This window comes from Polistes canadensis, unplaced genomic scaffold, assembly GCF_001313835.1.
Source record: "Polistes canadensis isolate GaletaPanama2010 unplaced genomic scaffold, ASM131383v1 scaffold_91, whole genome shotgun sequence".
NCBI lineage: Eukaryota > Metazoa > Arthropoda > Insecta > Hymenoptera > Vespidae > Polistes > Polistes canadensis.
This window is the reverse complement of record NW_014569638.1, coordinates 87,252-114,549: the sequence shown is the minus strand read 5'-3', so window position 1 is coordinate 114,549 and position 27,298 is coordinate 87,252. Positions and strand designations below refer to the sequence as shown.

Genomic DNA, 27,298 nt, shown 5'->3' with positions numbered 1-27,298 from the left:
CCACTTTTTCAAATGATAAAACTCTTCATTAGAACGTAATAAATAGAAAACATTTGTAATAACTTTTACGATTTCTAGAATTTTATAAAAGTACATGTAAAGTTTCGAAATTGAGATAGATAGATATAAATAATTATTTATGGCAGTATCAATTAAATAGATAAATACTTAATATATTATCCGTAATAATGACATTTTTAAAACCCTGTACAAATCGGGACTCTAATAAATAAATTACTAAATATCAAAACACGTATCGAGTACGTGGTTTTATCATAGGCAATATAAAAAATGGTAATAAACAGTCTTTATCATTTGTCATATCGATAACAAAGATTCAAAGTAAATAACTTCTTAATATATGTATATTACGTATATAATATATATACGGTATGTGCTTTGGTTTACATAGATAACTATTTTTCTGTACATTTAGGAAATGACTAGTATTTTCAATACAGACATTGAATGAAATAATTAGATCTTATATTAATAAATATATGTAAATAACTTATGAAAATGTGCCTAATTCATTGGTCTGGTCCTGATGGTATTTATTCTGATCTTGTTGTTGTTTGATAAAAGCACTAAGTCTATTCAATAAAAATTGTTTATCGTGGCCCTCTAAAACTAATTGATTTTTTAATACTGTAACCATGTGCTTATTTGCTATAGACACCGCATAATAATAATATAAAAGCAAAATAAGAATAACAAAAGCTGGTATACCGAAGCCAGCTGTTCCTAAGAAAAAAAGTATAGATTGAAGCCAATAAGGAAATTGCGAAAATGTCAAAGTTAACAACGTCCAAACAGACTCTAAGCCTTTGAACGGGCCACAAGATTTTGAAGGCATAATTTCAGCAATGGAATATCCAACTGGAATAATGGCTAAAATAAAAGATACTAATAAAATAAACATAAAAAATGAATTGGATTGACTAGCTCTATACACTTTGCTAGACGGTGTACAATTAACTAAACAAGCAAACTTTTTTACATAGAACAGAAAAAAGGTACCAATTACAGCTACCATTGGCAATAAAGGTGCAAAAAAACAACCGAGCCAACAAATTGTTTGCGAATATACAATGTCCAATACATGTTTGGATAAATCAAATTCTTGTTCGCCTACGAATCGTAGTATTTTATTTTCTGTATGACGCGCTAAAAGTGATCTAGGGAAATTAATGAAAAACGTCATGAAGAATTGTATAAAAAAATCTGTGATATAAAGTTTAAAGAATTGCTGACCGACAAATGTCTCCCAGCAAAGCAGTTGCCTGCTTTCATTATTTGTACATTCTCCATCTAACACTCTGGGTGAAACAATTTTGTAAAAAGATGTTAATAATACAATCAAAGATGAAAGTCTTAGAAAAATAGTACGAAATAATGTTATGCGTATAATGAATAGAGGATTATAATTTTCTAAGGCTATTAAATATCGAAACAAAAATGGAACTGCAATATTGAGAGCAACAATGCAAATGTATGGAAGAAATTCAAAAAATAAATGAACAATCTTATCAAAAGGTGTGTATTTTCCACCGCTATTTTGCGCTTCTAAATGTGACGTAACTTGATCGAAAGAAAATTCTATAATGTAATAAATAAACGTACCACAGCCACCTAATACTAATAAAATGAATATATTAACTACAAAACGTAAGGCAAACAATTTAGTTTTTTCTTCTCGCGTACGGTTTTGCCTTTCTTCCTCTAATCTTTCTGCTTCTAAAAATGCTTTCATTTCGTTGTGCAAAGCCTTGTGTTTAACAGCTGCTGACTTTTCATTTTGAATACAATAATCCCATCCTCCAAAAACTAAATTACAATATTGGTAGAATTGTCCTTCGCCTTCCACAACTCTTTCTTTAAACCCTTTAGCAGCTGATCTAACAATTGCCACTAAGCTGATAATAAAAACTGTAATAATTGCACAAATGTATGATAATGGTAAATTGTAACGAATGGAAGAACCATCTGCACCATAGATTTTGTGCGTAAATGAGCCATAAAATAACAATGTGTGTTCTAAAATGTCTGCTATACTATTACTACCGTCAGTCGTGTTCCAATACAATTCGGAACAACAAGATACACTCGCACTACTGTTAGATGAACACATCTCCTTTTCTGGTTCTTCCAGCAATATCGTTGGCAATATAATGAAACAAAATATGATTGAAAATAAAACTATGTTTAAATACATTAACCATTTGATAAATAAAAAATATGCCACAATACCCATCCCAAAATTACCACCAATCTTTTTCATACTATCGTTCCAAAGTTCCATCTTGGAATAAGCCTCTTTCATTCTCGCACGGAATTGTTGCCAAACTTTCCTATGCTGCCACTTTAATTGATCGAATCCCTGCAATCTCAACTTTGTTGCGCTCTGAATAATATTAATTTATTTATTAATAAATATTTCCTTTTGTTTTTTTTTATTTCTAATTACATATCAAAAGTATTTAGTTAAAAAGTTGATTAAAAATATACCTGTAACTGATTTTTTAATTGTATTTTCTGTGTCATAGATACAGGCATAGATTTGATCTGCATTATTTCTTCCCATGTGCGTTCTTCGTTGGATAAATTCTCAGATAAATCCGGTAGCATAGAAACTGCTGCATCATGAATATTTGTAGACATACGTCTTGCAGTACTCGTACCACGAGATCTAGTACTAGTACGTCTTCTCAGCGTTGTTTTTGTATCATTGCATATGCGTTTAGCTGTGGCTGTAATTAAAGTATCATTTGTTGATGAATATTGTTTAATTTTTAAAAGAGGAAAAAAAAGGAATTACAAAGCAATCTAAAGAATTATAAATAGACATTTTGCTTACCAACACGAGATTTTTTGCTGGGAAGTAAAGTTGCGATATGAGAAGGATCTCTTTGCAATGCTTGTTGTAAATCTGCTTCTATAGCAGCAGGATAACTTTCTTGATAAAACTCAGCACCAGCTTCTTCCCATCCTTGTGCCCTATCACAGCCACGTTTCTTTCTTTCTCCACCCGACATTTTAACTTATTAAAAATACTTCACAGATATTATTATCAAAAGTTTTCCAACTTTTGGAAATATACCGATTCGTATAAAGTAGGCTATAATACTGGCAAATACTTAAATGCAATAAAAAGAGTTGTCATTATTGCATGACATTCAATCTTCATAATTAAATGTCGTGTAATTAGAGAAAGGTATATGTGTGCTGAAAATAACAAACCACAACTTCTATTTATCAATTAACACTAGTTTTCACTTAACAAATTCATTTATTCTTATCAACGTAATTAAACAAACAAGTAATTCACGGGAATTACAACATCATTCAGTTTAAGCGATAAGATAACATTATATTAAAAAAGGTTCTAATCAAAATAATAAATAACTAATCAATGAGAATTGTGTAATTCATACGCATCGAGCATAAAATTTGATATCTAAGCGTTCTCGGATAAACGTGTATAAAAATATATGCAAAATTATATACAAAAAGTTTAGACCTTTGTTATAATTAAAGTATTAAATTTAATCATACCGTTATTTATTTTTTACTCGATTTCTCACATGTCTTACTATCATAAATGACTATGAACTTGAGCAAATATGGAACAAAGTAACGCAATGCCATCTTGTTTTCGCCATACGTCAAATTGATGACGAAAGGTAGACGTCCAACAAAAAAAATATAAAGCTTTTATCAAGAATTTCGTAGAGAGGTGACTCACTTGCTTGTAATCATTCGTAGAAAAGAGAGAACGCGTCAGCCATTGAATAGCTTATTCTGTGACGCCATTTTAGTTACGAAATTTCAAAACTTGTTCTGACTAGTCGATACGTCAGCGCGGCAAGCCTGTTGATATGCTTCAATATTTGAATGTTACTTTTTACTTTTAAATAGTTTTCTGTGTATCGATAAAAATTATTGTTAAATTAATACAATAAAAGAAAAACCATGTGTTTGTTCATTGCAATAAATAACATATGTGTATATAAATTTGCATATATATTCATATACATTGTATCCTGTTTTTTTCTTATAACTAAAATAGATTATTTTATATTGATTGTAAACATTGTTAAATAAATAAATGTTTAAGCAATAAATTAATATTCATTCGTCTTCAGAAAAATAGATACACAATATTTCTTATAGTTATAACTTCGATTGTAACAGTAAGAGATAATAATTTACAAAAAAAACGATTCTTGCTGATTGATTGAATATATATGAGTATATAACATTAGTTTTAGAATATAATACATGTTATGACATGCACATGTTGCGATATCGGTTATACAATATTAATTCATTACTGACAGATTACTATCAAGTCGGGTTAGATAATATCCGAAGTGATAAACAACAAAGTAATATCAGAAAGAAAACAATATCTCCAGGAATTAAATTCAATAACAAGTTAAGATCTCTTAGCTTTTACATTATAACTTAGAAAAAAAAAATGTATAATCAACAACTATGAAAATCAAATTGAAACACATTGAACATTTTATTTCGAGAGATTTTCAAGGAATTAAATAATAACTTTAATATTGTCTATCACTCCAACTTCTTCCACCATCTATATAACGATCGTAAATCACCACATGTGATTATTAGAACCATAAGTATTTTGATTGGGATTTCTGCCAGTTTGATTCCATCCACCTTGAACTCTACCTGAATTACCACGCTGTTGATAATCTTGACTATAATTTCCTGCAGGATCATTATAATCATAATATCCCCCACTTGATCTATTACCAGAGAATCCACTATTGGGACCCCCTCCAACTCTATTATTTCCATAAGTTGCTCCACCACTATTGCCATAATAATTATTAGTTCTTCCTCCTCCTCCTCCTCCTCCCCCTCCTCCTCTTCCTCTTCCTCCATAATTTCCTCCAGCTTCACCATAATTACTGGTAGCTTTAACGTTATAATTGTTATTTCCACCATAATTACCTCCACTGCTACCATAACCCGATTCATTTCTAGGATTGACACAACCACCTCCTCCGCTATTCCCATAACTACTTCCCATTCCACCAGTCCCATAGCCAGCACCACTCCCATAACTACCTCCTCCTCTATTATCACTATAACCTCCGCCTCCGCCTCCGCCTCCTCCTCCTCTACCTCCCCCTCTACCTCCTCCTCTTGCATTACCACCACGTTCACTGACATTGCCTCCTCCTCCTCTATTGTATCCACCACTAAAATATACAATTAATAATTAAATGTTTGCACTTTTCAATATAAGAAGTTAAACTTAATTAGTAGATTAAAATGTTGATTATAATCAAACCTGGATGGAGGTCCTGCAACTCTATCTTTCTGCCATGGTGGCATTTCTGGAGGAGGAGGTTCTTGTTCATAAGGTCTTCCTCCACGATCCGGAACATCTCCTATGATAACCTTATTTATGTTACTTCGAGTATTTTTACGTACAACTGCATTACTAGTCTTCTCTATCACTGCTAAATCATCTCGTGCTGCTAATAGATCAGCAATAACAACATTTGGCTTTATACCCATTTTTGCCCTTCCCGAAAGATATTTACTATTTAATTCCTTCTCCTGTATTCGCACTCTTTCTGACCACTACATTTCAAGTCAAAGTATTTTCCATTAACTATTTAGTTATTTAATTACTTTCATATGTTAGAAAAATAATTAATTCTTACCAGAAATGATTGAATAGTTACATCCAGTCGTTTAAGTAACATTTCTCTGCGCATCTCATATTCTTTATGCAATTCCTTATTATAATCGTAAAGTTTATTCCACTGATCGGTAGATAATTCACCAAAAATTAAAGGTTTACCCAAAAGATCATTAGGAACTTTTGATATTACATCTTTTAATTTAGTTTCTAATCTAGTAAATAACATTTGCACTGTAATATTATCCGGTGCTCTTTGAAATTGCAATGCTATCAACATCTCCTTTAGATGTCTTGCGGTATCACTTTCATTCTATAAAAAATCAATTTCTTCAAATTGTAAGTATGATATATTACATTTACAAATAATAAAAGATATATAATAAAGAAACATCTTAAATGGTAATATACTTACAATAACAACTTCTATACCCACATCAGTTTCTTTTTCATCAGCTTGCAATAATTTACAAGCCATAAGCTCAGAAACTAGAATTTCTATTAACAAAGTCCTACTTCCCTTTTCGGCTAATCTATTATTAATGTTTCCAGTAGTTAAATTTTGATTAACGCATCCTATCTCTTTAAGGAAACAACTCAACTCTAACAAGAAACAACTTGCGTCGCCTGAGTTATTAGTAGGATTAATAGTTTCATCTATATTCATTAATTTTCCTATTTGATCAGCAAGCCAAGAGACTAAGCTAGTATAATCGATAGATTTAGCTCCAAGCTCCAAGGCTTCAGACATTTTATCAATTTGGAGCAATGGACCTTGATACCTTTAAATAAAAAGATACATTGTAATATCAGATATTTGGAAGTTATACTAATGAAAAATAGAAAGAATAATATTTAAAGAGAAAATTTATTCGAGTTTTGTCATAATTCATATTTTAAAAACATGTAATCTGAATGTTAATGTCAAAAATATGTTGAAGATTTTATTTCGTAATCTTAAAATACATACCCGACATTTTCGAGCGCTTGTAATAAATTTTTTTCCATATCTAAAATTGTATTGTTAGATTAGTAGAATTAAAATAAAATTATTATAATATTATATAAAGAAAATAGTAACTTATTTATAAAGAAATATTGAACACAGAAAACAGACGTTTCATTCTAATCCAAGTAGCGGCGAGCAATATGGTCGTCACCGGTAAGATCGAAGTAGATGTCACTACGGTAGTACCTAATAATATAAATATATTAAATACAATACTTACATGATTTTATTTTTATTTTTTTTTTTACTAACAAGAGAGTTTAAAGTGGTTTAATATATAATTATCAAAAAGTAAATAATGTAATATAGGATAAATTTAAATAAAACTCAAAATAATTACAAAAGTAAAAATTTTCAAACTTTAGTGCATTACATGTACTTACATAGTTGAGCTTATATATACATACGTATAATTAATATTCATTATAACTATTATTTACATTTAAAATATCTCTTGGAAATTATTTTTGCATCATTTTACTAATATTCGTTGATAAATTTGAAATTTCCTTTTCTTGCAATCAATCTTTTAATTTTTTAAGGATTGAAAGTTTTTTTTTAATTTTTATAATTAATTAAACTTATTTTTTTTTTGTTTTCAAGTATTTGCACATTTCATAGATGTAGATACATTATCTAATCATGCTTTGGGAAATGTATTATTTATAGCACCATGCGTGTGTGCAATTTTGTTTAGAGAATGTGATTTAATAATCATCTTTGTACTACTTTATTCTACTAGATTTCTATATATATACGTTTCAACTATAAAAAGAAGATATTTTACGTAAAAAAAAAATTGATAGTGACTGCATACGATTTACGACTAATATAATAATAAATAAAAATACACTTTTCTTACTTTGAACGTAGATGATGAATAATATTGTATTAAGAAATAGATACAAGTCAGTCACTTTTGAAAAAAATATTTCAAGATCTGTACAATTGTGATTTACAGTAATCACTCTATTAATATAAAATATATAATGCGTTTAGATTTCTTTATAAATAGTAATATTATGTTAAATGCATGCCGCTGCACTAAAGATATGAAACAAATTTTTCAATTTGATTTGTTACATCATATTTTACAAACCTAAATATTTATATTATCATATAAACAGTACATTTTGTTTTTATATCAAAAGTGCACCTAAGTTACATGCCGCAGATTACTTTTTACAAAATAAATCTGCAAATATCTTAACAGTTTTGTACATATTAAACTAATAATATTTAACATTTTTTATTATAATACAGTCATTGATTAATCTCTTAACTGGTGAAGATGAATTAATAAATAAAAAGAATTTCTTTCTTATTCCCATTGAAAAATATTATTCTTATCAATTTTTATTTTTACTAAAGTTTCTTCTCTCTATCCGTATCATTTTATTTTTAATTGATAAAAATTTTATGTATTTATGATGCATACATACTGATTGAAAATTTTTCCCCAGTTTAAAGACAAACATTTGCTTCATAAAAGGATTCACATTTTTCTAATAAACGAAGAACCGGATTGATGTTATAAGGAAACAAAGCTTTAGACACTAATCTGTCGATCGCCAATCGAAGTCTTATTAATACTGTCATGGTCTCATCGAGCTCTCTACCACAACACGATACAAATTCTGACCAATTTCTTCTGACATACTTTAAGAATCTCAATAAGTATAATAAAAAACAAGTTTCATTACTAACAAGTAAATCTAATAAAACATCTCGATCATGCGACACAGCATGTATGAATCGTATAAATGTTAACGTCGGGCTAAGCATATGACCTAAATCATTTTGCGGCGGTCCTCTATAAAAAAGACCAACTGCCACATCGAGACAGCAAACCATACCTTCTATCAAGAAGTCATCTTGATCATGAAACATTTGTACAACCCATTGCGATAATGGCATTTCTGGATGGAAAGGCATTAATGTTTTGACGCATTGATCTAGCTGTCTTAAAACTTCTCTAATACTTCGCTCGATAACTGCCATATCAGCATCAAGATCTTCTGCTTCTGAACCCAAAGAAGAGTCACTAGAATCACTGCGGGTTTCCTTTACAGTCACTGCAACACTTTTTAAAACTAAGAGCACAATTTTTTGTAGAAGTGGTCTGTCTCCTTCACCAGAACCACCTCCAAATCTTCCAGACCCATGACGATATGGTAAGGAATCTAATAATCTCCAATCTTTAACGGCACGAACTATTATATGTGCTAGAGAGCAAGGTTCATCAGGTAAGACATCTTGTAGTGCTAATGTACTACCGTAACATAATATTTCATTAAACAATTTTAAAAGATGTCTCCAGATGATACATGGAACATTGGCATTCAGCAACGAAACCAAATTATCTAATTGACAATAGAAAAGCTTAGTATCGATAACTGATAAATTGGCTTTTACAGAAATGATTGATTCCCATAAATCTAAAAATGTTACAACAGCTGACTCATATTGCGGCGTGTACGAGGCGAGAATTGCATCAAACTTAGATACTAATATAGTCCATTTAGATTCTAATACTTTAACGCATGTAGCTTTTACCGTAGTACTATCAAAACTTTCTGTATCTGACAGTGTTATAGTATTACAATCAGACATTATATTGGCTGTCTCTTCTGATGGATGAAGGGAGCAATCTTTATGTTCTACCACTTTTTTCACAATATCCAAAGTGAATACCATTTGATTGGGAGAGTTAGTGTTCACTAAAGATTGAATAAGTCTCTCTAACCAAATGATTTCAACATTGTCCTTTGTTACAATAAAAAATGAAGCCAAAACTCTGCTTGCAACAAACGATATAAACTTATTGGTTGTACTGGAAAGATCAATTATCTGATCTATAATACCATGTTCATTTCGAGCTAACAGATCACAAATATCTGCAACTCTACTGCACATAACACCTTTCGTATTCTGTTTGATGGCCAAATCAAAAAGAAGCTGCAAGGCGCTTAGAAACTCCAGAGTTTGATCAGGTTCCCAGTCAGATAATACTATAGGACGAAAGCTACCATCAGCCATTTCCAATGTTGCTGTAGTAAGCGGTTTACGCAAGCTACCCTCTGGTATATTGCATAAACACTGAGCTAATAAACTGTTCTGAAAATACTTTATATCCGCGAAAGATTCAATTCCATCATTACTATTCTCAAGACGTTGTTTCTTCTTTGCGGGTTCCTCCATTGTGCTGACAGGAGGAAAATGAGAACAGCGCCAAAGCACCATTAGCAAATCTATTCTATCATCTACTTTTATCTCTTATATTTCTTAGTAACTTTTTATCAAGTTATCTTCATAATGCACATGATCTTCCAACAGGAGGAATAACACATCAATGTCAAATATGATCCGTTCCACATTTGCTTTCAGTAATTATATGCTTCATAGATCTATCATATAAATCCAGCAAATATTTGTTCTGAAAGAAAAAAAATGAATAATTATGTAAAGAATTGATATTACATTATATGTAAATGCGTATATATTTCATATTTATTTTATCAACAGTAATGAAACATCAAGAAGCCATAAAAGATTAATTGAAACTAGTGAAAACAAACTGTTTATCATATTTTATTTATAAAGTTTTGCATCTACGTTATATTTATGTTATATCCTTTTAACAAAACATATATGTATGATGCTTTAATAAATATGAAGGATAATTAAAAATATCATTGAAAATATTGAAGAAAAAGATAAAACAACTTACAAAGATGAAATTCCAAAGAGTTTTCTTTTCTAGGCAGTTCAACAAAGTATTTGTATGTCTAAGACACCATGTAATATATATATACATATAATTAGATAGCGATATTAATGCATTCACGTGTATCAATAGGACACGAGATATAGCCTTAATACATCCGGGTAGATAATAAATAGTCCAAGTGGTAGTAAAGATGAAAAATTGTGTTTGTTCATAGATGCATTTAAAAAATTCTAGCGGTGAAGTCAACTTTAATAGTGGTTGCACATGTAACGCATAAAACCGACGCTCCTTGTTATGTTACGAATAATTAGGCATAGGAAAATGTTTCACCAAAAATTTCGTAATCAAGTAAGCGTATATGTTGAAATCGTCGTTATTGAAGTTAATGTTTTCACTGTATTTCACTTGTTCAACGATATAAATATATTATTGTTTGTGATCGATGAAATTCTTTTGACTAGGAAGTGACTGGGCACTCGAGCCCAGCTTTGCTCTGTTGCCACGTATACATGCTACCGAGTAAAAATAATAATTCTGGATTTATTTAATACTGCGGACACAGTGTCCACATAAAACGTTTTATATCTTATATCGAGGGGTAAAATATTAACTCGATAATGCATAAGACACGAATTCTTCGTGTTTAAAATAATATTTTGAGATGGCATCATGCGGAGCTGCGTAACACAGTAGCTCCTCGTCGCACATTCCACAATCTACTGAGCGAGATTAAAAGAACCGCTTCAGTAATTGCTTCGAAACCGTTAGTAAACTTCATTAAATATTAATTGAGAGATTATTAGACAATTATTCTTATTAAAATTAATCCTGATTAAAAAGTCTCATAATAAATATGCAGGATGATCGGCAACTCTGTAGCGATTGTAGTGCCTCTGTCATATTGCGTGTTTATTAGAACTAAAAATGATAAAGATAGTCATTTATTTAATTTGATATTTTTATCTTATAAATCACTTTTTCTATTATTTTTTCTATAACGTTAAGATAAAAATTCATTCATTAGAAGTAAGTAATCCTTAACATGTATTCATTTAATATTAACATCTATTTTTGCGAATTTATTTGTACAAATTCATTTGCTATTTACATAAAAAAAATTAGCCAATCGGAGTATGTCAATTAAAAATTTGACGAATGTAATTGGTTCGCAAGAAGAACCAATCAAAATCGGAGAATAGTACGCTTCTTATCCTTTTTATACAAAAGTTGTATTCATCAACTGTTTGCTTTATCAAATATGGCGAAAGGCAGAATATAAAATGATAGGTGGTAATAAATTTTCTGAAGACCTTAGAAAATAGAAGAAAATGGTAACGAATTAGTGTACATATACATATTACATATGTAACAGAAAAATCGAAATATGAATGCTACCAAAGTATGTATGTGTTCACAGGTATGTATCAGTAATATACTTCCATGCATTCATATATATCGACTACATACATACTTTGAAAGTAATCGTCATTAAAATTTATTTTCATCAAAAGAGATTAATTATTTTTTTTTCTAAATCAATAATAATGGAGTAATAATGCGTTGTTATTTTCCAATTTTGGATGTGGAGCAATTAGAAAGTATTAAGAATAAAATGGACGAGTGTGTAGTCCACCTATATAAGTATATGATCATGGGGACTCTGAATGACGTAGGGATGCTATATATTTTTTTTACATAGGCCTGCCAGGGGGTCAAGCAAATTGTTGGGGGTTTGGAGATGGTGGCCATACGAGATGTTTAGTGATAATCAAATGGTGTAGATAATAAACAATTGAAGTCATTTGAAACAAGAAGTTAATTCGCGTCGGTACGGCAGGKATGCTTGAATCCGATCGAGGATTTATTTCGAAGCGATAAAGGAATACAAGCCTTTCACTTAAAATAGTCTGCTCACATGCGATAGGAATTTTTCGTAAGAAATATTAAGGAAACGGGAGTGTTCGACGAGGTTATATATCCGATGAAAATTGGGACAATGGTTGTTAGGATTAAAATCGTTTTAACAAATGATATTAACATATAATCGTAAAACAATAGAAGACAGATAGATCGAGCGGTTTACTGTCTCGAAGAGAAAATTGTCTTGGTGATTTTATTGAATTCATTGAGCGCGTATGCGGTGCCCTACCCCGTTGCACTATTTTTACACCTGCACTTTTTATTTACGCGTATTTGTTCTGTTGCATGTTTTAGCCAAATATTTTTGGCTATCTTTATAGTGGGTTACGTAATTTTCAACATGAGTTACTTTGATACGATGGTCGATGAGGAATTAAATAAAAGTCTATTGTTTTGCAAGTAGTAAAGCGTCGATACGTTAGTACGGATACGCATTACGCATCCTATCGTTCTACGGAATTGATTTCTGACGTCGTAACCAACCAACGAACAATATCACGAATTTTTCATATTTCACATTAACTAAATAGTTAGACAAATGTTTGCCCTAAGTGAGAACTACGTTTATTCTTAACTAGTGAAAGTGGTCTTATTTAGACATGCCTATGGAAGATTATTTACTTCAGGTAACATACGCATTTTTACACTTAATATATAGTTTCATTATTTATTTATTTATTTTTAATTGTATTATCTCTGATCTTTTATCTTTGATCTTTTATCTCTGATATTGTGCCACACAATATGTGCTGATTTTAAATTAATAATATATATTTATCTTAGATTTTAATATCCATTTAATAAGATGACAATATATCTGTTTATTTATATTTTAATTTTTCTTTAGTAATGTGCTTTGTTTTTATATGTATATATGTATTATATACATATAAAATAAATATATATGTATACATAGCTTGAAAATACATATATAAGGATCTTAGCAATCTTATGATATTAATGAAACTCCCATTGATTGTGAATTATATTATATTTAAATATACAAAACAGGATTGTACCTATTGTAAAACATTATTAAACCTTAATCTACATTTGTATAATTGTATGTGGTCCATTGTTTTTTCGCATATTTAGAAAGGAAAGCATTTTTAACAATGTGATAAAATATTGATATATTTTAGCAGTTGTGTCAGTACGTAATGTGGCAGTACAAAGACTTAATAAATAATAATAACAATGACAGAAGTACTATCCAAAGATTGTGGTGAACGTGGATTGCATCAAGAAAGAGATATGTCGGAATCTTCACAACATCATTACAGCCACCCTCCGCCCGATATTATGCCCAAAGGTCTTGCTATTAATGGTATATCGATTGATGATCATTTAATCAATTATCTAAATTATATATTACAAATGTTCTATGATATTATTAATATTTTTCTAGGCGTAGGGGGTAGGCTACGTCAATTAGAAGCTCTTTTTATTAGTGGCCCTGTACAAGGAGGGAAAGTGGGGCATACTTTTTCTATAGAAACCCTTATTGATATACTGCTTGTTCTATATGATGAATGTTGCAACTCTTCCTTACGACGTGAGAAGACAGTTTCAGACTTTATTGAATTTGGTACTTATATTTTTAAACATTATCTTTTTTCATACATTATAGTTGTTATAGATCCAAATTTACTCCAATACATTTATCGTATTATTGTTTTACAGTAAAACCAGTAGCTACTTGTATAAAGAGTTTGCAGTTGGCACGTGAAGATTTTGAAATAGTTAAAGTCATTGGTAGAGGAGCATTTGGGGAAGTATGTGTTGTAAGAATGCGTGGTTCAGATAAAGTATTTGCAATGAAAATATTGAATAAATGGGAAATGTTGAAACGTGCTGAAACTGCATGTTTTCGAGAAGAAAGAGATGTACTAGTTTATGGTGATCGCAGATGGATCACAAATCTTCATTATGCCTTTCAAGATGACAATAATTTGGTAATTATTATTATATAGTTTGCTTTATTTTTATAATAATTGATATCTTTTATATGAAAAACATTTATTTATTTAGTATTTGGTCATGGATTATTATTGTGGTGGAGACCTTTTAACGCTGCTAAGTAAATTTGAAGATCGGCTTCCTGAAGACATGGCTCGTTTTTACATAGCAGAGATGGTGCTAGCTATTGGGTCTATACATGACTTACGTTATGTACACCGTGACATTAAACCTGATAATGTTCTATTAGACGCAAACGGCCATATCAGATTAGCTGATTTTGGCTCATGCTTACGTCTTTTTGAAGATGGCACTGTGCAAAGTAATGTTGCTGTAGGTACACCGGACTATATTTCTCCAGAAATATTAAGGGTATGTTTTATACATTTTATCAACTGTATTATGTTTGATAATTATTTCGTTTAATAAACAAATAAATATTATTTAATGTTTAATGCACATTTAGGCAATGGAAGATGGCCAAGGACAATATGGACATGAATGCGATTGGTGGTCACTAGGAGTATGTATGTATGAGATGCTTTATGGAGAGACACCTTTTTATGCTGAATCTCTAGTCGAAACCTATGGAAAGATAATGAGTCATAAGGTAAATAAAAATATATATCTATATAATCATATTTTTATTATCCTCTACACCTTTACTAATTTAATTCATTTTCTTACTTATTACAGAATTGCTTCGACTTTCCTACAGACGATATATATGATGTTTCTGAAGAAGCTAAGGATCTGATGCGCAAATTAATTTGTACTTCTGAGTTTAGATTAGGTCAAAATGGAATTGATGATTTTAAGGTACAACATATATGTATATGTATTTTTCACAACTTTTTATTTATTTATCTTTATAGTTTAATAATAGATTGTATCTATTTATAATATAATTACATAAATTATTTTTATAGAAACATCCATGGTTTGATGGTGTGAATTGGGACACTCTTAGAGACAGTACTGCACCCTACATTCCTGAAGTTTCTTCACCAACTGATACATCGAACTTTGATGTTGACGATACGGATGTTCGTAGTTCCAATGCTGTTCCTCCAGCAGCAAATTCTGCATTTTCTGCCCTTCACCTCCCATTCGTAGGGTTCAGCTTTACACAAGGAAGGTAAAAGATAAATTTCATGTTTGATTTTTAATTGCAAATATACTTTGATTGTGTTACACCATTTATATTTTTCCATACTGTAGTTGCATCTCAGATTTAGGCTGTTTATCTGCATTGAATCAAAAGGATAAACATGTTCAGATGCTTGAAGAAGAAAATTTGCAATTAACACAGACGATAGAAGATCTTAAAAATCAAATTGCCGCAAACCATCCCTCGCCTGGCATTTCACCTGATTCTAACAATGCAACGAGAAAACTTCAAGATGAAATAAATACTCTCACAAAACGGAATTGTGGTAAGAAACAGCATGTTTATTATTTAAAAATTATCTAAATATATATGGTAGAGAAACAAATATATTTTATTATTATCATTAATTTCATAGAATTAGAATCACAATTGAAATCTATGGAGATACCTCGTGAACTACGTAGTTTAGATAATGGCGACTTAACTAAACTTCGTGAATTGGAAAAATTAGTGCGTTCGCTTCGTTCTGAGAAAGAAGAAGCTATTAAAGATAAGTTGGATGCGCAAGAGAAATTAAAGCTTCAAGATAAAGAATTGAAGGATGCTTTAACGCAACGTAAACTTGCCATGGCAGAATACACAGAAGTGACAGATAAATTATCTGAATTGAGACAACAGAAACAAAAGTTATCTAGACAAGTCAGGGACAAGGAAGAAGAATTAGAAGTTGTGATGCAAAAAATTGATAGTTTAAGACACGACATAAGGAAAGCTGAAAAATTACGTAGAGAATTGGAGAACAGAGTGGAGGAAGCAATGGCTGAAACTAGGAAAGAGAGGAAACTTCGAGAACGTAGCGAGGAATATTGCAGACAAATGCAAGAAGAAACAGAAAAGATCAGACAGCGTTCTATGGGAAATGATGCAAGTGCCAATCAAGCCTTAGCTACTCAAGAAATAAACAGACTCAAAGCAGAGGTAGAGAAACTTGAGGTTCAATACAATGAAAATTTGAATCAGCAACAAAGTAGATTCAATCTCGAAATGAGAAGTCTCCAAGAACAATTGCACGAAGGTGAGACGAGAAGAGAATTATTGGAACGAGAGGTTCAAATTACTAAGGAAAAATTAGATGCGGCAAGGTTAGAAAATATTACCGATAGCGAAGATACGATAAATGAATTGAACAGAAGACACGAGAGAGAGAAAATTATGCTAGTCGAAGAAAATAAGAAACTTTTGCTTGAGCTTAGCAATGTTACTGATAGCGTTAATAGAATACAGGGTGAAAGAAGACAATTAGAAGAAGAATACGAAGAATTAAGGAACAAAAAAGAAGCTATAGCTCAATGGGAAGCTCAAATTACTGAGATTATTCAATGGGTTTCAGATGAGAAAGATGCTAGAGGATATTTACAGGTTCATATTTTATATGTAATATATGATAAATTTTGAAATATATACACAGTATGTAACTAATATAATTATATGGAATGAATAATGTAATAGATATATATTATCTACTAAGGTATATTTTAATTACTATAAAATATATTATATATTTTTCATAAATTCTAGGCTTTGGCGACAAAAATGACTGAGGAATTGGAATTTTTGAAACATTCTGGTGGTGTAACAGGAGTAGGAGGCGGTTCTACTATGGCGGACAAGAATTGGCGTAATCGTAGATCGCAGAAACTTGATAAAATGGAACTATTAAATTTACAGAGCTCTTTGCAGAGTGAAATACAAGCAAAGCAAGCAATTTCTGAAGAATTAACAAAAAATCGATCAGAATTAATTGCTGTACAAAAGTAAGCTCTTATATCATATAATTTAGTGTTGTAATACAATTATAAAATTACATTAAAGTATAAATAATTCGTTTTTTTAATTTATAAATATTATTCATTTTATTCACAGAGAATTGAAAGATGTTAGACAGAGATTTGATTCAATGTCCCATGAAATGAAGCGGAAAGAAATGCAGATTAAAGAATTACAAACGCGGCTTGATACTGGCGATGGCTGTAAGTATACTTCCATTCATAAAACTACCAATAAAAGTTACACGAAAGTTTCTTATTTAAATTATTATGGAGATATTATATCTGCAATAGTTATACAAGCTGCAGTAATACATGTCACATATGTATTTTATAAATGTTTCTGTCCTGTCTATAATTCATTTGGACATTAACTCGATGATATATTTTTTTTTTTATATTCTTATGCAACAAATAGTCCCCCCTGAGAAGATATTTATTTTTCAAAGATTTATTATGTTGTAATTATCCCAGATTAAAAAATGAAAAAGATTTGGACAGCTTTAAAAGTATTTTAAGAGGGTAACTAAATCCTTCTTACTTTGATCATTACATTTTTTATCAAACGGATCTCTGATATGAAATGAAAACTATAAAAGTAGAAAATAGAATGCATTTACTTACTTAATATTCTAGAGAATATTTAAAAAACATATAAAAAAAAAGCATATGATCTTTTTCTATATGATTATAAGTCATATAGTTTTTACACATGTTCAATGTGTGTTACAATATATCATAGAATACTATTTATGTGTACATGTCTTTGTTTGGTAATGCAAACTATTATAAGTAATGTACAATAATATAAAAAATGATAAGTGGTCAAAAATGTATTAGCCAAACTCGTGCTTTATAAATTACGTTCTTGATAGATTACATTTTAGAGAATGAAAAATTACAAAATATAAATTAACAAATTTTTACAACTATAAAGTAATTATAAATTGATATAATTTTATAACATAGCATTTATTTAAAAATAATATACGATCCTTTTTATATAATATTTTAAAGACAAGTCAAAATTGTATTTCATAATATATTGTTTCCCAATAAAGCGCTCAAACCTTGTTTAACTATATGTATTTGTCTATTGTTCATTTTTGATCAACGTTTGACAAAGAAATACTTTTAAACTGAATCTCGATAAATATTAAATATATACAATATACTATTACATATAATAGTATTATATATAATTTTTGAATTTAGATTTTAATAATATTTAATATATAACTCAAGATAAATAATGTTCTTTTTTAATTAGTTTAAATTAAATACTAATATTATATCTTACATAGTGTGTAAAATAGATATGATATTTAGATAAATTTATGGAGATTACAAATTACAAGTATTAATAATTATTACTACTAGAAAACAGAACTAATATAATTATATAAAATGTATAATGTAAATAGGTATATACTATATATGTATAAATATTATTATTTAATTATCTATAAGAGAGAGAAAGTAATTATATATACGTTTATAGAATATAAAAGATAAATTAACATTGTATGTTTGATTATATGTGTACATAGTATTTAAATGTAGAACAAGTTACTAATTTTATATTATTTATATCGTTTCATAAGATCGTTTTACTATGGAATAGATATGTTTTGTATTAGAATTATATGTATATTTATTTATTTATTTATTTATTTAATATACAAGTACATTTTTTGTTAATTTTGGAAACAGAAGGCACTTACGCACTTTGTTCCAATATGCTGTCATTAGAATACTGTATATGATATTCTATACATTATATTTAATTTTATTTGTATGGGAATATCATGTAAAAAAATTATCCGATGATATAATACATCTAAGTATAATAATCAGGTTTCATTGATAAGTTAGTTGGATGGAGAACAAAATAAAATGTTCGTCAAAAATTTCAAAAACATGTTGCGAAAAGAATTGAGTACAATTCATTTAGATATATATTCGATATCATTGTATGAAGTATCAGTTTAAAAGATCATTATTACTGGGATAATATTTATGTGTCTAGCATAGTAATTTAGTTCTTCGGTACGGTATGCAATTCTGATTTCTAGACTACAAAGTGCCCCTGTTTATTGGCGTAACGAGCTGCGTGTGGGGCCTCTTGTTGCTCATCTTCAAACTGTATTTGTGACAGCTGTGCTATCCAGCAATACGTCAAGCAAATCGTCAAACATCGTTAGCACCAAACCCCAACGCATCATCGTGCACCAGCCGTCATCACCCCTACCAGTAATGCGTGCTTCCCGCATCACAACATGTCGCTTATTAACTAGATTCGTTCCCGTCAACACATACATCAGTCAGAATGCCGTTACCATCGTTCCGCCGCCCGGTAAATTATGTGGCAGCAGACGCGCGATTTTGATTGACTGACATATTGAGTTGCTGATTTTATAGTACAGTGCTGTGTTTAATCGAAGTGTTTTTAAGTTATTTAGCTTTTAATAAGGACAACGGAAGATAATCTTTAATGAACTTAAGAAATTAGCTTCTGTAAAATTACATATAAGTTTTCCTTATATGTTATTCATTTATCTATCTCAATAATATTTATATAGTAACGAAGCATAGCTCTGTGCTTTTTAACAAATTATGTATAAGCTGAATAATGTGTTTTTATGTGTGATGTCATTATTTTCAAAATGATTATTGGCACTAGTGATCTTCCACTGTTCTTAAGTGGAAGTTGGATCTTGTTAGGCTTGAATATTTTTAGTACTAGTCAATCGTTTGATTTTTTAAAATAAACATTAACAGGTATGTTTTTTGTGTGTTTTCTAGACTGTTTGCTCGGGTGGTTTTGGTTGATATACTGTATTATTATCCTTACCTTCACCGATGCATATTATTATATATGTAATCCTATAAACGTGTCATATATACATAATAATCATTGTTTTTAACAGAAATTGTGTGATGGAATGGTTTAATTGAAAGTTTCGTTGGAAGATGTTATGAAAAATTAAGTAATTTAATAACTTTATGAGTTACAATATAATTTTTTATACACTATTTACAATTTGAACAGTCCATAATATATTTATTATATTTTAATATCAGATAGAAATTTTTTTTAGGAAATAACAATATTAGATAATGATCAAAGTAATTACATAAATATATTTTTTTTAATGCCACTTGATGCCATCAAATTATTTAATGTTTGTAACACGGGCGAAAGCATAAAATACATATTATTTAATATTGTTTCAGTTTTAGAACGTCCTACATCACAAATGTCTTACTTGGAACACTTTTTGAAAGAAACAGCAAGTAGTGCTCGCCATGGAAGTGCAGATAGCGTAGAAGGTGATATTGAAGATAACCGTGCCCCAAGTATTACTAGTAGTAAAAGTAATTTATCTGAATTTAGCATTGTGAGTACCTATGCATATCCAACAACTTATATTTTCATATTATACTTATTTATATATATATATATATATATATATATATATATAAAGATATTATAAAGGTTTAGGTCATCTAATGCTTGTTACATTTTTTTTTAGGATCCCACATCACCATTGTCACATGAACTTTTAAATAAATCATCGACTTCTCATGGTCAAGTTAATTTACAACCAAAGCCTAAATCTCACCAATTTTTGGTGAGAACATTCTCAGCTCCCACTAAATGTAATCATTGTACTTCATTGATGGTTGGTCTAACGAGACAGGGAGTTGTATGTGAAGTCTGCGGCTTCGCCTGTCACATGTCTTGTTGTGATAAAGTTCCACCTATGTGTCCTGTTCCTCAAGATCAAAGTATCTATCATCAATTAATGAATTATGTATAGAACTAGCTACTTGAATATAATATTAACGTGAAATTAATTTATTGTAGCAAAGCGTCCATTGGGTATTGATCCTACCAGAGGGATTGGTACTGCATACGAAGGATATGTTAAAGTGCCAAAAATGGGAGGAGTTAAAAAAGGTTGGGTACGGCAATTTGTGGTAGTCTGCGATTTTAAGTTATTTCTGTATGATATTTCACCCGATCGCAATGCTTTGCCGTCTGTATATGTGTCACAAGTTCTGGATATGCGAGATGAAGAGTTTAGCGTTAGTTCTGTTCGTGATTCGGATGTTATACATGCTACAAAAAAAGATATTCCATGTATATTCAGAGTGAGTATTTAAGAATATTTATTCCTATTACAACTACTTGTTCTATTTAATAAAAATTATTTTTTCATTCGTTTAGATTACAACATCATTATTAGAACCACCCGGTCTAAAAAACCATACACTAATGCTTGCCGACACAGAAAGTGAAAAAACAAAATGGGTAGTAGCATTAAGTGAGCTTCATAGAATCTTAAAAAGGAACAATCTTCCCAATACAACGGTATACACACAAAATAAATTTTTTTCTTAAGAGTAGATATGGTAATCAACATTAATTAAAGTGTTTATTTATTTTGTTTATTTAATAGATTTTTAGAGCGAAAGAATTATTAGATAATACACTGTCTCTTATTAAGAATGTAATGTCAGGAGCTATCATTGATCCAGATCGTCTAGTCATTGGCACAGAGGAAGGCCTCTTCTGTTTAGATTTAGATCGTAGTGGTAAGTCAAATTTGAATGGATATATTAACTATAAACATCAGTAAATATTCTTATAATATACTAAATAATTTAGTATTTTCTCTCGACCAAAATTATAATTTTTAATGATAAAATTTCGTAGGGAACTTGGACATGAAAAGAAGTAGAACTTAATTTGATTAAGTTGGACGTTTCGTCCCTTTATTGGGRCTTCTTCAGCAACTGGAAAATTTATTTTCTTATACATTTCTCATTACGATACATGCGTTTTATACAATATAATTTTTTTACATATTATCTTAATCATCAAAGCTCAGCGTCTTTTTTATTTAATTTCAACATACATTTCTTTTTATAATATTCTAAAACACAATACATCTAAAACACAATACATCTAAAACACAATACATCTAAAACTTCGTTAGTTTGGTCGTTATTATTTAAAAGCCTCAACAAAACTGTTTCAATCTAGACTAGTGTTTGTTAGCCTAGATATCATCAGTGTAAGGTGTCCTTTATTATTTATTATGTTTAAAATTTAAATATTCCGTTGTAGATGTGATTTAAGTTGTTTGTGTCTGTTCTATAATTTACCGTATTATTATTACATATGTGATAGTAATAATTACCTTATACTAATAATATTATAGGTACTAAATTAAAAGATAAAGTGGATAAATTTGACCAGTCGAACTTAGTGTACAAAATACCATGTGAATGTGAGAAGAGCTATTATATTGGTCAAACAAAACAGAAATTAAAAAAAAGATTAGACCAACACAAAAATGATTGTAAACCTGTAAATATGAACAAAACCAATACCACAGCGTTAGCTGAACACCATTTTAAAACAGGACATATTTTTAAATTTGACGCAGCAACTATCCTAGATTTAGAGGAAAACTGGTACAAAAGAAATATTAGCGAAACATATCACATATGTAATAATAATACGGTAAATTATAGAACAGACACAAACAACTTAAATCACATCTACAACGGAATATTTAAATTTTAAACATAATAAATAATAAAGGACACCTTACACTGATGATATCTAGGCTAACAAACACTAGTCTAGATTGAAACAGTTTTGTTGAGGCTTTTAAATAATAACGACTAAACTAACGAAGTTTTAGATGTATTGTGTTTTAGAATATTATAAAAAGAAATGTATGTTGAAATTAAATAAAAAAGACGCTGAGCTTTGATGATTAAGGTAATATGTAAAAAAATTATATTGTATAAAACGCATGTATCGTAATGAGAAATGTATAAGAAAATAAATTTTCCAGTTGCTGAAGAAGTCCCAATAAAGGGACGAAACGTCCAACTTAATCAAATTAAGTTCTACTTCTTTTCATGTCCAAGTTCCCTACGAAATTTTATCATTAAAAAATACTAAATAATGTTTACAGAAATAGCAAGGGTTGGTGAAGGTAAAAAAATATATCTCCTTGAATATGTAACCGAAGAACAGCTTATCGTAGTGCTTAGTGGCAAACAACGTCACATTAGGTTGGTACCGGTACGCGCATTAGATGGGGATGAGGTTGAATGGATTAAAGTTGCCGAAACGAAAGGATGCATAACACTAACGACAGGCGTAGTACGTCGGAGTCCACTCACATACTGCTTGTGTGTTGCTATGAAAAAGCAGGTAGGTATCACAATTTTTCGTATACATATGTTTGTAATCATTTAAAATCTAGGTATCTAATATCTTTGAAATTGTAGAATTCTTCTCAAGTTATCATTTATGAAATAACGCGTACAAAAGCAAGACATAAACGTATTCGTGAATTAATGTTACCATGTCACGCACAAACTTTACAAGTACTTTCTGAAGGACGTCTTTGTGTTGGATATCCTTCTGGTTTTACTATCTACAGCATCTTAGGAGACCATCACCCTATTTGTAAGAGATTAGAGAAAAACATTAATTTATTTACATTAGTTGTATTAATGAATATTAAATTAATTTGATTATTTATCTTTTCAGCATTGGTCCATCCCGAAAATACACTTCTTGGTTTTCTAACATATAGTGCTGTAGATGCATTACGTTGTATCGAATTAACACGTGGAGAATTTTTATTGGTCTTCCATACATTAGCAGTATATGTTGACAGTCAAGGTAGAAAAAGTAGAGATCGGGAAATAATGTATCCAGCTGTTCCCACAGCAGTTAGTGAGTACACTTTCATTTTCATTCATATTTACATTATCAATAACAGTGCTAAGACTATATGATATTATATGTTTCAGGTTATTGCGAGGGATATTTATTAGTGTACAGCGAAACCCACATTGATGTATTTGATTGTACAACAGGGGATTGGTTGCAAACGCTTAATGTGAAAAGAGCACAGCCTTTAAATATCTCTGGCTCTTTAACATCTTGCATTATCAATGACATGCCTCATGTTATCTATCTCAGCAATTTACATCAACGTAAATCTTTAATTATATTAATAACAATTATCTAATATTATTCTAATGTAATCTTCGTATGATTTTTATGAGTAATTATTTTCACGAAACAGGAGAATTATTAAATTTGACTCCATTAGATGCAAATGGTAGGCAGATGACAAGACCTAGAAGAAGATTTTCATTGAGAGAGGGAAATAGAGCTGTTCGTCCTACCGATAGACGTTCCAAGATGATATCTGCTCCTACAAATTTTAATCATATTAGTCATATGGGACCAGGTAATGGTATACAGGTAAGTAAATTAAATTGATTTCTACATTCTTTATATTTTATTTCCATTAAAATACATATTTAATGTACTTACTTTATTTTCTATACAGATTCAGCGTTTGTTAGACCTACCAACGACTCTTGAAACAGCTGATCAACAACACTCCGCTCATCATAGTAGCTCTCATATACATGGCAGTCAACAACGAGTAAGAATAACAAGGAAACAAATATATAAAGCATACTCATATCATATATTTATTTTTGACTTTATTTTTAGTTATACGGCTCTACTTTACAAACACCAAGTAAACCAGCTCCATTGCCTCCTAGGCATCCACCTTCTGATACACGTCGACTAAGTTCTCATATGGCACGAAATTCTGGTTATTCGCCTCATAACGGTATTATAATTTTTAAGTTAAGATATTCAAATAATTATAGATATCATTTTAATTATATATTGTTTCATAGGTTCAACATCATCACGAAGAGGTCCTGCTCCACCACGTCCTACTGCTACTCCACCCTCTCTACCGCGTACACCAGTTGATCAAGTTGATTCCGAATCTTTACATTTACGCTCGCACACTCCGCTCTCTCTGGGCAGTATCGCATCTTTACACGATAAAGTATGTATAGTTTAATTTATTTGTTTTTATCAATTTACAATAACTAATAACTTTATTAATTTGTTTGTTTAGGATCATCCATCCGGTGGAAGTCCTAGACATTCAATTGCTTCTAACAATAGTTCGAATCCATCAACACCTCCGAGTCCTGCTCATGATCATGGGTCATCATCGTATGATTCTTAAACAGACTTATAAGCATTGAACAAAATTATTTGTTATAAGATTGGGGGTGTATATGCTACTATATACAACACCTAAGAGAAATAAGTTATTCATATTCACAATATCCTTTATAAGAAGCAGTACTCGCATTTGATCTGTTCATTGGTAAGTTATTACAGTTTTCTTATTATTAATACTAGTGCAATAAACTTCGTTCAATTATTATTATTAGGAGTACAATACCAAAAAAAAGATTTCTAAACTTACGTATTGAAACCATTCTATATAATTTGTGTTTAGACTCGACCATTATTCTAGATCAAATATAAAAAGACAATTAAGGGTTTTTAAGTAAACTGTAATAACTTTCTGTTATTCAAGAAATTGTGTAATAAGTTATACTTAATGAAAGAACAAAAACAAAAATTTTATTATTATACACCAGTAAATTATTGTACATAATTTATGTATGCATTTGAGAAGATCGCCAAGTCGACGTTACGATGCCATAATATTATTGGAGTTAGTAGGGTATCGTAATATATAATCCGATATGCGAATTCTTCGTTTAATCTTAGTTTCAATATTTAGTATATATATACAAATATATATATATATTAATTCAATTTTTTTTTCTTTTTTTTCTACTCACAACCGCTAAGCGAGAGTGACTTTTTTACATTAAATAAAATTGGAAATCTCAGTCAAATTATGTAGCAATAAAAAAAAACTAAATAATCTACTTAATCTATCATACCTAATTCAGAGCCTAGGTATACAAGTATAGTTTGAAGTAAATTGTATACTTAATCACTATTAGTAACAAAGAAATTTGACGGGTATGAATCCATTCTGATGCCTTATGACTGAATAATTTCTATCTTGTCATAATGCAGTAAGGTGCGTCGTATTATTCAAGTATGTGAATAGTAGAATATAATCGTGCAATTAATTGGAAGGAACTAATAATGGTAATGATAATTATTTTAGAAAGAGACATATGTTTCGTTTGAGCCACGAATAGAATAGAAATTATTACTTACAATCGTTCTTTTTTAAATTAATCGATGCTTTTATTTTATTTTGTAAACGTTGCGATTATATATATATATATATACTATTACAAATTTTCGAAGCCAAGAATTATTATGTAAGAAGAAGAAAAGTAATTGCAGAATATATAAAATATATATATATATATAATGCTGTGTAACTCGAGTTACATAATAAAACACTACACATATTTTTGTGTAATGCATAATATCATTTATCATTTGATCGATGATTAAGATCTGAACACAAATTGATTGCAATACCGCTGTAGTTCGTTCATTTAACAGATAATTTGTTATTGTCTTATTAGAAAAAGTGTTCTTCGAAAACTATAATGCCTTATATATTTATATATTAATTTTGCAATATTATTAATTTTCATAAATATCAATTTATACTGTTGTAAGATCAAACGAAACATAATGAAATTGAAAGGTAGATGAAGACACAGATGTACTTTTTACGTGTTTCATAGCACAGAAGATACATTTTTCGATGTATATACATTCATTACATTTACATTTCTAATCGACTAAAAATGCAAGAGCATAGTGACAAAAATGTATGTCTTAGAATTTTTGCCAACCGAGATCAGAAGCATGAAACAATATCTTCCAGTTATTAAGAAATTCGACTGAAATTGATAATTAACAAAAAAAGAAAGAAAACTATAAATTTATTTGTGAATGCTATATTGAAGTTGAAAAATATGGTACTTGTGACATGACCAAAGATCAAGAACCAACAGTGCCAGTTTAGTAGTATCGCATATAGTTTCACAAGTTTTTAATATTTGTATTTTTAGAGTGATAATCATACACTCATGTTCAATCATAACTTTGAAATTTAATTTTAAATGCTATCATTATTGTTCTATCATTTGTTTTTTTGATTTCATAAAATATCGATAAAACAACATCTTG

General features: G+C 29.8%; 4 protein-coding genes across 9 annotated transcripts; 1 reads left to right on the top strand and 3 right to left on the bottom strand.

The window, feature by feature from the left end:
* Positions 1-30: 30 nt before the first annotated feature.
* LOC106787079 (transmembrane channel-like protein 7) lies at positions 31-3,947 on the bottom strand. Its single transcript, XM_014749122.1, has 4 exons — positions 3,556-3,947; positions 2,858-3,225; positions 2,509-2,750; positions 31-2,404 (listed from the first exon to the last, which is right to left on the bottom strand). Exons 2-4 carry the CDS (start codon positions 3,033-3,035, stop codon positions 512-514), a joined length of 2,313 nt encoding a protein of 770 aa, XP_014604608.1. The 5' UTR covers positions 3,036-3,225; positions 3,556-3,947; the 3' UTR covers positions 31-511.
* A 283-nt stretch (positions 3,948-4,230) lies between these two features.
* LOC106787080 (protein FAM98B) lies at positions 4,231-6,870 on the bottom strand. Its single transcript, XM_014749123.1, has 6 exons — positions 6,801-6,870; positions 6,654-6,693; positions 6,099-6,465; positions 5,706-5,996; positions 5,327-5,622; positions 4,231-5,234 (listed from the first exon to the last, which is right to left on the bottom strand). The coding sequence occupies exons 1-6, from the start codon at positions 6,805-6,807 to the stop codon at positions 4,619-4,621; spliced, it is 1,617 nt and encodes a 538-aa protein (XP_014604609.1). The 5' UTR covers positions 6,808-6,870; the 3' UTR covers positions 4,231-4,618.
* A 385-nt stretch (positions 6,871-7,255) lies between these two features.
* Positions 7,256-11,307, bottom strand: LOC106787099 (protein lines). The gene is made up of 2 exons (XM_014749153.1): positions 10,423-11,307; positions 7,256-10,128 (listed from the first exon to the last, which is right to left on the bottom strand). The coding sequence occupies exon 2, from the start codon at positions 9,933-9,935 to the stop codon at positions 8,157-8,159; it is 1,779 nt and encodes a 592-aa protein (XP_014604639.1). The 5' UTR covers positions 9,936-10,128; positions 10,423-11,307; the 3' UTR covers positions 7,256-8,156.
* A 359-nt stretch (positions 11,308-11,666) lies between these two features.
* LOC106787078 (serine/threonine-protein kinase Genghis Khan) lies at positions 11,667-26,414 on the top strand. Of its 6 annotated transcripts, XM_014749121.1 has the most exons (27): positions 12,122-12,968; positions 13,488-13,669; positions 13,751-13,930; positions 14,026-14,297; positions 14,374-14,673; positions 14,768-14,911; positions 14,998-15,120; positions 15,231-15,439; positions 15,523-15,737; positions 15,828-16,831; positions 16,991-17,226; positions 17,336-17,448; positions 19,292-19,594; positions 20,476-20,639; positions 20,775-21,030; positions 21,110-21,396; positions 21,473-21,616; positions 21,705-21,840; positions 23,238-23,479; positions 23,557-23,737; positions 23,822-24,010; positions 24,088-24,273; positions 24,366-24,547; positions 24,636-24,734; positions 24,806-24,929; positions 25,000-25,157; positions 25,230-26,414. In XM_014749121.1, the coding sequence occupies exons 2-27, from the start codon at positions 13,540-13,542 to the stop codon at positions 25,341-25,343; spliced, it is 5,691 nt and encodes a 1,896-aa protein (XP_014604607.1). In that variant the 5' UTR covers positions 12,122-12,968; positions 13,488-13,539; the 3' UTR covers positions 25,344-26,414. The 6 variants fall into 6 exon arrangements, with proteins under 6 accessions (XP_014604605.1, XP_014604603.1, XP_014604601.1 ...); XM_014749119.1 differs by lacking the exons at positions 12,122-12,968; positions 19,292-19,594 and adding an exon at positions 11,667-11,839 and having other exon boundaries at positions 17,336-17,442; XM_014749117.1 differs by lacking the exons at positions 12,122-12,968; positions 19,292-19,594 and adding an exon at positions 11,667-11,839 and having other exon boundaries at positions 13,485-13,669; positions 17,336-17,442.
* Positions 26,415-27,298: the final 884 nt, after the last annotated feature.